This window comes from Zonotrichia albicollis, chromosome 1 (genome assembly GCF_047830755.1).
Source record: "Zonotrichia albicollis isolate bZonAlb1 chromosome 1, bZonAlb1.hap1, whole genome shotgun sequence".
NCBI classification, from domain to species: Eukaryota; Metazoa; Chordata; class Aves; order Passeriformes; family Passerellidae; genus Zonotrichia; species Zonotrichia albicollis.
The window spans coordinates 137541086-137553009 of record NC_133819.1 but is presented as its reverse complement, the minus strand read 5'-3'; the positions used below and the strand labels follow the sequence as shown (position 1 = coordinate 137553009).

Sequence of the window (11924 nt, the reverse complement as noted above, 5' to 3'; positions counted from 1 at the left end):
ATCTTAGATCCTCAGTAATGTTAATCTGGTAATTTCAGATCAAAACATAATTATATATTTTGGGTTAAGAAATTTTAAAATCTGTATAAATAAACAAATATAGACTATTTAATTTCTTTTGCAAGTAACTCTTAATGACCTTTTCCTGGCACAAATGTCATCCCTTTGTTTCCCAACAGAACAGAAATTGTCACTACAGAAAGGGGGTAGCTGCTCCTGAATATAAACACCTACTGCCATGCTGAACAGGAGCAGGCCTTCATACCAAAACAGCATCTACCCTCAGGTTCCTTGCATGAAACCACAATTTTGGAGGGCTGTACCATAGCTCTTAAGTGACTTCAAGCACTTTGTTCAGTCTTCCCACTCTTACTCAAATAATAATGCTTTATGGCCATAAGGGGACAGAAAATTCCGGGGGCATAAAATTCAAAAGCTAGTTAGTGTGTGCAGAGTATCTGCTCTAAAGAAGGTCAGCTCTAACCACTGGGGACATGAGCCATTCCTACCTACTGTTCACACTATTTGTGCTATCTCTAACAGGACAGATACCATGTTTTGGCTTCTTGTCTTTCTTCTAAAAATCGCAGCCTGCACAAAATCACAGCACCTGCCATCTTCTGACTGAAAGGGAGAAAATTTCTTGCCATGCACTATAGCATTTTGACATTAGGAGCAATTATAAATGAGCAAATAATCATAGCTTTTTAAAAACTTCTATGTCTCCTCCTATATTCCCCAAAATAACAAAGCCATGCGTAAGAACTTCACCTGCTGATTGTGCTGGAAATATTGCCAGTAGGCTTTATGACTGAAATAGCTGTGGAGGAAAGAAACTTTTTTGGTGGAACATGCATTTAAGAAGAAACTGGAACTTTTCTACTGAATTTCTTTTGAGCACGTAAAACTGTCTGACTCAGTGATGCAACTTCCCATCCCCACATAAGTACTCTGGTATTTTCAAAATAATGTTTTGATTTTTAATACAATGTTATTTCATTCCAGAATTTTCTTCCATTGTGTGTAAGATATTTAAAAATAATGCTCTAGACTATTTTACTTTCAACATTTTCCCTCATATTTCTTATTTGCTAAAGTTGTTCTTTCTTTTATGGATGACACAGCAGGCATATCTCAAATATGTAAAATCCAAGTCACTGTCATTTGCACAATTCTTACTATTGCAGAACTCACAGTATCATATCAAAACTTCAGCAGAATTGTAGACCATCACACAAAATACTGGAAAAAATAAAAACTAGTAGAATACTTCCATTGGCAAAAGGATAATACATATTTAATCTCATCTCAAAAGCACAACCATGACTAAGTCATTTGGAATAATTCTGATAATGACATTAAAATTAATTAGAACGTAATTCTACTTTCAATAATGTCAGGGTTAGCAGAAGTAATCACTGAATAAACCAGCTGCTTTCCTGGAATATCTGTCTCAGGTGAAGCAGGATGCCTTTTGAAGAGGATGACACTGGGTGCGGTGTGTGCCGTACGGGGAAAATTCACCGGCCTGGTTTATTCAGTGAGGACATCCCTGTCCGTATTGCTGCCAGTGTCAGCAGCACCTTTGGTGTCCCTGTCGCAGCACGCAGGGCAGGATCGGCTCTGCTGTCCCCGAGCCGTGTCCGGGCCCATCGCTGCTGTCCTTCAGCACCAGGAGCGGCCGCGCAGCCCCGAGCGAGCCGGGAGCGCTGGGAGCGGGATGAGCCCGACACCTTCCCAGGGAGCGCCAGGCCGGGCGGAAAACTCCCCGAGCTTACCCCTGGCTTCTCCTGCCACATCCACACCCCAGCATGACGGGTGCTGTGGAATAAACTTAGTCACACCCACACTGCGATAAAACCTGTTACTTCCTCAGTGACAAGGACATTTCCACATGTAGCTCGTGTGCAATATTAATAACGCCAACAGATGTCAGGAATTTGCAGCTGTCAGCTGTGGCTGGAAAGGGATTGCTAAAAATCAAAACCTGCAATATTTTCTAGAAAAATACTGCCATTTATGAGGTAGACTACCAGAGAGAGCATTATTTATGAAACAGTGTAGGACAAATGCTGAATTACCCACCTGATGTTTGTATCAGTAAAACATGGTAGGACAGAAGGAGAAAGAAAAGAATATGATGTTTATGACAATTTTACTCTAAAATAAGCATTGCTTGCCATACACAAAGAATGGAAGATAATTTTGAGGAGCTACATGTTGTGAAACAGTGACTTTCACAGGCAACTGGCTTTAAAAAGAGGGATAACACTATGGATGCTTGAATTTTTATAATGGTTGATATATATCCTGACACCTATGGAAAATTATAGGATCAACCACCAGAAACCCTCTAATATTTGAACCAGTTTTATTCGTATCTCTATTTCCAGTCTTTTAGATACAGCTTTTTCCATCATTTTGTCAGTGCAGAAAAACCTTTAAGTATATTCTTAATCCTGGGATTCTGCTGCTGGGCTCTGTTCCTGAATTTACACCTCTCAACAGTGTTCTCCAGCTGTGTTTCCCTGCAGAGCAAAGAACAGAGGTTAATTTCTTTACATCTTAGGAGGGATTACTCTTTGCAACAGCTACAGCCAAGGTGGCAACCCAAATATTAACTTACTTAAGTGCAGTTCTTTTAAAAAAGCAAACACAGAGAAACTAAAATATTTATTTGAACTTACTAATTTTGTCTCATGAATAAATGCTATTCATTACCAGCTGAGCCAGCATGAAACCCCTCCACTGATCATTATTTTGCTCTATGAGAAGTAACAAAGGCTACTTTCATATGATAACAACTGTATGGCACACTTTAAATGTTATAAGACAAGTACAAACAAAAAGATTTACAGTTAGGAAAATAAACCAGCATCTAAGAACTGGTAGTTCAATGGACTCCAAATTATGCATAGAGGAAGTGAAATATTCAGGGAAATATATTTGGTCCTATTGTACTAAAACGTGGCATAATCTTGTTTTCATAACTGGTATTTTGTAAACAAATAGATGTTCATAAACAAATACATCTTTAATAAATCTATTAAACACTCCTCTACGTAAAAGAGGAGGGTTTTTTCCAAATTAAGTATGCTGGCACATATTTTTTTCATTTCTTTGACTTTTTCTGCAGTGGTGAAACCTTATGTGGTGAAACTTGTTTTTAGGCACCAGAAGATATTTATGAGTGGTATGAAGTAATTTCATTGAAAGCTAAGGACACTTTCAGTGACTGTAATGATTATAGGCACTGAAAACCTCTGCAGGTTCACAAACAATGAAATGGGCAAAAACAAGTCTTGTATGTGCCCTCTGGCTTACAGGCTTGTTTCTGGGAAAGCTACAGAAACAGCCTTGCTTCTTTTCAGCAAATCTTCATGCCTGGCCAAGAGCACTGGTTATTCTGTTCACAAGCAAGATGCTGTAAAATGTGGCTGCACTGACTGCCTAGGTCAGAGATGAAGAAAAGAATCAAGGGGGGAAAAAATGAGACAAGGAAGGCAAAATGGCCTGTTAGGCAGTGGATGACTTAAATAACCTCAAACTCATACCCAAGCTGCTAATAATGTTTGAACAATCCAATTTTCCCCTTGGCTGGTCATGCTGTTTGTCCCTGAGAAAATGAAGGGCCAGTACACGTCCAGAGATTACATGTTCCTGTACCAGTGAAGCCTGCTTTCCCCAGAATGCCCAGCTTTTCCAGAAACCCTGCTGCTGCCACTCAGCATCAAGAAAGCAATGGTCACCTTCATCCAAACCAAAACTTCTGTCTTGCCATTTCTGGTGTTGTGTTTTGCTTTGGTATAGAGCTACAGTAGCCTTGTAAATTCATGAGTAGCACTTGTGTCATGTCTTAAAATTAAAAGACATCTCATTTTCACTAGTGTGTCGACAAGTTTTGTTTACTTTTCAAATATTTTCTCTTTAACAAGCCATAACGGAATCCAGTGTATATTATCTGTCTCCGACAACTAAGGATAAAGAATTTCTGTATCCTAGCAAGGCCCAAGAAGGCCTGCCTTAGGCAGAAGGCTGTTCCTGATGAGTAAAACCCGTTAACAGATCTAGTCTCCCTTACACTTGGCCTTAAATCTGTCCTGCACATGCTAAAATAACAGCACAGAGCACTGGAGCTACTTCTACAAAACATTCCTGAGGCTAGGGCTGTTGGCTCTGTATCCCCTGCGGTTGCACACACCATGTAGGCACTGAACAGTCTGTGACCACTCACACGCACCGAGCTGCACAGAGCAGGGAGGACTCCCTGTGCAGCATCTGTTTCCCATCAGCTGACACACCTGCACCTCTCCAGCAAAGAGCAGTGCCCGCGACTTGAAACTGGAGAGTTCAGTGCCCACCAAGCTCAAAACACTTCAGCGCCGGGGCCAGGAGCAGAATAGCCCCGGGAGGCGTTTGGCTTTGGGGTGGCTGTTCCCCAGCGCCAAGCGCTGCCCGGCCAGGCTGGCGGTGCCAGAGACTGCGGAGCAGCCGCGGAGCTGCGAGGCCGCGCCGAGCCCGCGGTGCGCGGCCCGGGGATGGACGCTGCGGGCACACGGGACGGGACGGGGCCCCTAGGGACCGGCTGAGGGTGGGACCCCCTCGGGGGCAGCACTGGGCCAGCCCTACCCCCGGGCAGGGGCCGCTCCGCTCCCCGCTCGGTGCATCGCCCCGGCAGAGGGGCCAGAGGGGTCGCGCCCGGCGCCGGGCAGGGCAGGGCAGCGGCTCGGCGCCGCCGGGGCAGGTGGCGGAGGGAGCGGGGGGAGCGGAGGGCCCGGCCGGGCTCCAGCTCCCCCGCTCCAGCTCCCCGCCTCCGGCCCGCGGTGCCCGCCGTGCGGGGGTGGTGGCGGAGGGGGGTCCCCGGCCGCCTCTATAAAAGCGGCTGCGATGGCTCTGCCGGCAGAGCCGAGCGGGCGGCGGGCAGGCGGCGGCCGGGACCATGGCGACGGGCGGCGGGCAGCACCTGCCCGCCCTCCTCCTGCTGCTGCTGCTCCGGCCGTGCGAGGCAAGTGCGGGGCGCCCGGCGGGGCCGGCGGCCGGGGGGAACGGGCGGCCGCTCCGTGACGCGGCCCCCGGGGCCGCTGTGTCCCCGCAGGTGAGCGGCCGGGAGCCGGCGTGTCCCCGTCCGTGCGGGCGCTGCCCGGCCGAGCCGCCGCGCTGCGCCCCGGGCGTGCCGGCCGTGCTGGACGGCTGCTCCTGCTGCCTGGTGTGCGCCCGGCAGCGCGGCGAGCAATGCTCCGCGCTGCTGCCCTGCGACGAGAGCAGCGGCCTCTACTGCGACCGCGGCCCCGAGGACGGCGCGGCCGCCGGCATCTGCATGGGTAGGTGGCGGTCGGGACATCCCCGCATGTGGCCGGGACACCCTCCCCGGGCCGGGCCCTCCGCTGGTGTCGCTGCCCCGCGGTTCTGTTCTCCCGCCCGCCCTCCGGGGAAGCGGCCGATCCTCAGCGCCGCCGGCGCTGCCCCGATGCTGCGGGAGGTGCCCGAGGGGCCGGGAGGGCCGGGGACTGTCCCAGCGCCCTCTGCCCCTACGAAATGCCTCCCCTTTTCCCACCAGTGCTGGAGGGGGACAACTGTGTGTTCGATGGGATGATTTATCGCAATGGGGAGACGTTCCAGCCCAGCTGCAAGTACCAATGCACCTGCCGCGATGGCCAGATCGGCTGCCTGCCCCGCTGCAACCTGGACCTGCTGCTCCCCGGCCCCGACTGCCCCTTCCCCAGGAAAGTCGAAGTCCCTGGAGAGTGCTGTGAGAAGTGGGTCTGCGACCCTGATGATGAAGTGATTTTGGGAGGTTTTGCTATGGCTGGTGAGGAAACTAAAATTAGTTATTATAGTCATTGTGAGCAGGAGGTGATATCATTGTGAAAATATCCACAGCATTGCCAGATCTAAGGCACATTGCTTGTATGATTGGGGTTTTTTCTAACATAGAGTAACCAGTATACCAGTGGTTATGAATAAAGGCAGAGCTCATCAGGTAAAAGAATGATTCCGAGGATGAATATTCATGGCAGTTTTAAAAGTTAATTAATGTAGTTGCCAATTTTTAAATTTCTGTTTATCTGGTGCACATTAGTTCCGTGACCAGAAGAAAACAAGGACAAGGTCCTAATCCTCCGAACATTCCCATACGAAGGGAAAAAAAACCCAAAACAAAAAAGAAGCTGCAGTCTTGCTAGTTGCTCCGCTAGAATATGTCACAATTTATAACATATTGTTACAACTTATAACATGTAGACTATGACAGTTTAGTCTACGAGAGACTTTCTCCCCACTGAATTCTGCAGCTCTTACAAGTGGTCAGCATGGTAGCTACAATGCCAGTGAATTCCAGCCTGTCTGTGATAGAGTGCTCATGTTTATTGATGGCATTAAAAACATTACAGAGTACTTGTAGAGGCAATGGTTATAAACATGGTGAATGGATTTGTAAGAAAACCCAACCCAACCACATTCCAAAGTGCAGAATTCAGGCTTTTAAAAAAGCTAGGTAAAATTTTCCTCTTTTTCAGTTTTTCCCTCTTTTCATTTTTTGTACTGAATTATGTTGGCATCCCCTTTAAATTATACTCTTAGGTCAACATGAATTTTCATAACTTTCTTCTGAGAGTAGAGGGCACTGCATTCTCTTCCAGTCACTGCTCTTTGTGATCTTGGGCAGTTAGTTATGCCAAAACTCAGCTAATCCATTTTAAAAACAAGTGAGAAAGGATTGAGGAAGAAAAGCTTGAGTGGCTTTTCAGTGTGCTATGAAGTGTTAATTGTAAAGCACATAAGGTATAAACAAAAAGTTGGACACTTTTCTATTACCTTTCCTTTTTTTTGATTTGTCTGATGGTGACAGGCTAATCCATAAGATGCCTACAGATGAATTGTCTGCATTCTTTCAGCAATGGCCATCCCTCTTGGGAGGCCACCTTTTTTGGGTCTTTGCCATTCAAAAGGCAGGAATGTTGTAGAGGAGCTTAACAGCAAGAGCTGTGACTCAGTTATATTGTCTCCTCCTGTTTGCTCCTGTGCTAATCAGTGAACCAAACTATTCAGCAATGCTTGCATAGAGCCAGGAGGGCAGGATGGTGGTCAGACGTGACCATGGCTTTAAGTACCTGTGATAGCTCCTGGAAATGGCTTCCCTCCTGCCTCCTCACCATCACCCTGGCTGCAAGATGTCAATAATTGACAAGATGGGGTGACTTTATGACTCTCAGGAGTAAAAGGGCTTTCAGTCCATGCTGTTTATTAGTTTAGATAAAAAATTCAGCCTCTCTCAAATAATATCTAATATAAATATTTTTATGACATGGTTTAGAACAGATTTGTGATATATTTCCATTAGAAAGAATGAAGAATAAAAATCTGTTAGGGTTCTAAACTGATTTAAAAGTCAGCAGTAATTCTTCCAGCTGTGGACTTGAGTGAACAGAATCTAAATGCTTTGCTGATTACATTGATATGCATCTTTCTGGTTTGAAGCTTTTTTTTAGGTGTAGGAAGTTGCTACTCAGGATTCCTAAAAAGACAGCTTTTAAAATTTCTAAATCCTGTCAAAAGCATGGATTTTGGACCTTGTTTGTCTCACCTGTTCCTTCCCAGATATGACAGAGCTCAATTAGATAGTGAGGTTTCATGTGAGTTTTTCTTGTAATAAAGCTCTGTGGGGTTTTGTCTCCAGCCTACAGGCAAGAGGCCACACTCGGGATTGTGTCAGATTCAAGTGCCAATTGTATTGAGCAGACAACAGAATGGAGTGCTTGTTCCACGAGCTGTGGAATGGGCTTTTCCACCCGTGTTACCAACCGGAATCAGCAGTGTGAGATGGTGAAGCAGACACGACTTTGCATGATAAGACCTTGTGAAAATGAAGAATCATCTGATAAGGTAATCTGCAGAGAGTGAGGCAAGGCAGCTCTTCAGCTCTAATTCCAAGGCTGCAATATTAGGGTCTACAATGGTCCAGATGCAGCTGTACATAAATACACCTTTTAGCACGAGTGCAGCAGGCTAGCTGAGTGGGTTTGGTAAAGCATTAGACTTGCTGTGTTTGCTCAGTGCTGCACCTCCAGTGGGTGAAGGGAGGTGATTCTGCTCCTCTGCTCCACTCTGGTGACAGCCCCCAGAGCACTGTGTCCAGCTCTGGGGCCCTCAGGAAAGACATGGATTTACTGGCATTAATCCAGAGGAGAGCCACCAAGAACTTCACCCATGTGATAAAGCTGAGAGAGTTGGAGTTATTTATTTTGGAGGAGAGGAGGCTTTAGGGAGACCCTACAGCCCCTTGCAGTCCTTATAGGGGCCTATGAGAAGGGTGGGAACAGATTCCAGTAGGGCCTGTTGTGGTAGGACAAGGACTAATGGTTCTAAACTAAAATAGGTAGATTCAGACTAGATATAAGGAAGAAATTTTCTACCATGAGGGTGGTGAGATGCTGGAACAGGTTGCCCAGGGAGGTGGTCAATGCCGCGTTCTCAAAAATGTTCAATATAATTGGAAAAAGTTTTACAGAAATTTTAAAAGGCATGTATACATAGACTGAACAGTGCTCTCAACAACCTGATCTAGTGGAAGATGTCCCTGCTCATTGCAAGGGGGTTGGATGGGAAAACCTTTAAAGGTCCTTTTCAACCCAAACTGGTCTATGATTCTATGATAATTTAAGTCACCCCAAACGGGTCACTTCTGTTGCATGTGCAGCTTGACACCTTACAGTCTAACTTCTCCCACAAATGCAACTGTACTACCTGTACCTGTACATCAGAGTTGCTTCAGTGATACAGAATGGATATATCAGATTTCTAGTCTGTTGAGCATCTGGAACTGCAGAGAAATGTGTGCAATGTTTGCTTGATAAATTAAACATTATCTTAATCCTTATGATGTTTTTTTTTTCCCCAAAGCAGACCCAATACTGACATTTCTGATGTAAAAAATTTGTAAATAAGAGAAAATACTTTTATACTTCTACACACTATGCAAGTGTTTCTATCAGAGAGAATAACATGTACCTATGTAAGAGGTCCATCAATTTATGTAATGTTCTGAGTGTTGGAAAGCATTTCTAAGGCCTTTGCTGTTTCTAAGGCCTTTGCTGAACAGTCTGCAGTTTTAAATACCATGTTTTGTAAAGGAGATGAAACATGTGGGAGGAGTTGAGGAGATTAACAAGAATGATCAGAAGTCTAGAAAACATGCTCATTTAGGGAAAACCAGATAGAACTGGACTTCTTCTGAATGCAAGAGAAGAGAGATGTGTTCTCATAATCGTATTCAGATATTGCAGCCTGTTTTGAGTGCATGGAGAACAAGAAATGGAGAGTTTAGACTGCATAAAATTAAGATATAAGTGAAAATATACTAGGCAGTAAGAATAATGAACTCTTGGGGTTGTCTGGGGCAGATGTGGAATCTCTGTAACTGAAGACTTCCAAAGACAAGTTAGTCAATCATTTGTTAAAATATAATGTCTAGAGCTGGTTGTGCCTTGAGTCACAGAAATGGGTGATGACTTTTGCAGTTTATTTTGCCCCCTTTTCTCCCCCTGAACCTAGTCCTGTAGCTTGCTCTTTTGACTTGCTGATTCTCTGATGGAACTACACTGGCCTGAGAAGTTTTTCAGTTTAGTTTCTTAATGAATGTAGACTGGGCTTTTGTCAGATGACAAGAGTGGACTTTAATTATTTGGTCCAGTATCATGCTGGTGTCAAAGAACAGATCTTGCAGGTGTCACCTGTAGGTAACTACCATATGGTAGGGGGCTTGACAGCTGGCCTGCAAGCAAAGCTGAGTTAATAGAAGAAATAACAATTGATGATTTTGGAGTGTATCTATTGCAAGGAAGGAGACAAGGCTGTCAGCATGGAAACCGATTAGAAAAGATACATGAAAATTTTTGTAAGCTAGACTATGTGCATAAGTAGATGTGTATACGTGCCTTTTTAAATTCCTGTAAAACTTTTGCCAATGATATTGACACTAATTGCTTTGCACCAATGAATATAATAAGTTATTGTGATGTAGTTAATGACCTAAAATTACACTTTGTTAAAAATATATAAGCTAGAAAACACGCAGAATAAAAAACTACTTTCTTCTTAAACCCTAATTACGTGTGTATTTCACGTCCAACCTAACAATGACGCTCTGAAGCAGTTTCAGAGTCATCTTGCTGTTGAATGAATGAATAAAGACAGCAAGTTTAAATTGTCAGAGTCAGCCTGTATCTCTGCACGTCAGTTGTTGAATGCTGTCTGTCCTATGCAATGACTCATCTGTTGTCTCCATCTTTCTCCCAGAAAGGGAAGCGCTGTGTGCGGACGAGGAAGGCTGCCAGAGCCGTTCGCTACGAGTTCCGCAACTGCTCGAGCGTGCAGACGTACCGGCCGCGCTTCTGCGGGCTCTGCGGCGACGGGCGCTGCTGCACCCCGCACAGCACGAAAACCATCCACGTCCCCTTCCGCTGCCCCCAGGGCATCCTCAAAAAGCCCATGATGCTCATCAACACCTGTGTCTGTCACAGCAACTGTCCTCAGGGTAACGTGGTGTTCTTCCAGCCGTTGGACCCCACCTCTGGTGAAGCAAAATTATGAAAAGCATGAATTAGATAGCACAGAAAGTATCAGCAGTTTATACAAGACTTGACCCACAATCAGGTGAATGTAACAATTGCATATCTGAAACTTCTAAAATATTTTTCAGAATGGTCTTTCAAACTAGGTGCTCTTTTCCTACCCCCCCCATAGTTTATTAAATACCTCATTTTCCATTTGCCCCATCCAAATGTCTTTTATTCACTTGAAGAAAATTTTGTACCTTGGACAGAGCCCTCTTTTTATCGTGATGGTGGCATAAAGATTACAAAGCCAACAGCTAGACTTTCCCCTTGAGTTAAGGGGATCATGCAGCAAGTTTCAGTGGGTGTAAGACTGGGCTTCTTGAGAGCAAATGTATTCCTTGAGGAATACATGATACTGCATCACATAAGCTTCCAGGCTCTTAATTTTCTTTCCATACTGCATATAAACACTCCAGCAGTGTTCTTTTTTCTTTTTAATGAAACTCTGTTTTTTGATGACAGTAAAAATCTTACTGATGGAAGTATTACATTCTTGTGGCTTATAAAGTACCTTCTGTCAATATGTCTGGCTCTGAGGATTAAGATTGCACGTAGCCCTGGAAATGACATAGGGTAAGATCTCTTATCCTGAAGCACAGCAGGTTGATAGCTGACAGCAATTAAATTTCTCTTTGGTAACTTCACTAGCAGTCTAATCCAAAACCAACTGAAGTCAGTGATGGATAAGAATTTGGTTCTAATCCATGTGTGTCTGTAGATATAACTATCTGGATGCAAAAATAATATATCTGTAAATTCCTCTAAAATACTAACTGTATCATTTGGTGCTTCATTTCTTAGAAAGGTGTGTATGTAAATAGAAACTGTACATACTGTAATATAACTTTACTAAGTAAATAAACTTTATGTGATTCAAAATTTTTTTTCCTAAAGTTGTCTTAAACTACCAGCCTTTAACAGCTAAAAGGAATGGGAAGATAAAAGGGTCTGCAGACTCCTAAAAACAAAAGATGATTTCTTGTGTTCATGTACCTCATTCCAATTGCTGCCTTAAAAGTCATGCAGTGTCTTGCTACAGGGAAGGATGAATCATTTGTGGGGTACATATTAGAAAGGAGGTTTTTTCAGACTAAGTTAGCCTGGGAGATAGGATGATGTAACTAAGGTTTGTGTGTCCTGAAGTATAGTGGTGGTGGTGGCGAGGAATAATTACACGATTCTGAGTTCACATTTGGGTCTGAACAACCAACAAAGTATTTCATTGGGTCATGCAACACTTCAGCCTCACAAAATCAGCCTGTGACCATGTTTGTGCTAGGTACTCTATGGCAATACCCTCGAGAAGTAAGA

General features: G+C 44.4%; 1 protein-coding gene across 1 annotated transcript; it reads left to right on the top strand.

The window, feature by feature from the left end:
* Nucleotides 1–4473: 4473 nt before the first annotated feature.
* Nucleotides 4474–11469, top strand: CCN3 (cellular communication network factor 3). Its single transcript, XM_005479548.4, has 4 exons — nt 4474–5321; nt 5558–5809; nt 7676–7881; nt 10294–11469. Exons 1-4 carry the CDS (start codon nt 4940–4942, stop codon nt 10585–10587), a joined length of 1134 nt encoding a protein of 377 aa, XP_005479605.1. The 5' UTR covers nt 4474–4939; the 3' UTR covers nt 10588–11469.
* Nucleotides 11470–11924: the final 455 nt, after the last annotated feature.

Bases quoted from the DNA above. Each gene is read 5' to 3' on its own strand.
- CCN3 (XM_005479548.4), top strand. From the start codon at position 4,940: ATGGCGACGGGCGGCGGGCAGCACCTGCCCGCCCTCCTCCTGCTGCTG. The intron at 5,322-5,557 runs GTAGGTGGCGGT...TTTTCCCACCAG, and splicing joins GGCCGCCGGCATCTGCATGG to TGCTGGAGGGGGACAACTGT. The intron at 5,810-7,675 runs GTGAGGAAACTA...TTTTGTCTCCAG, and splicing joins GGGAGGTTTTGCTATGGCTG to CCTACAGGCAAGAGGCCACA.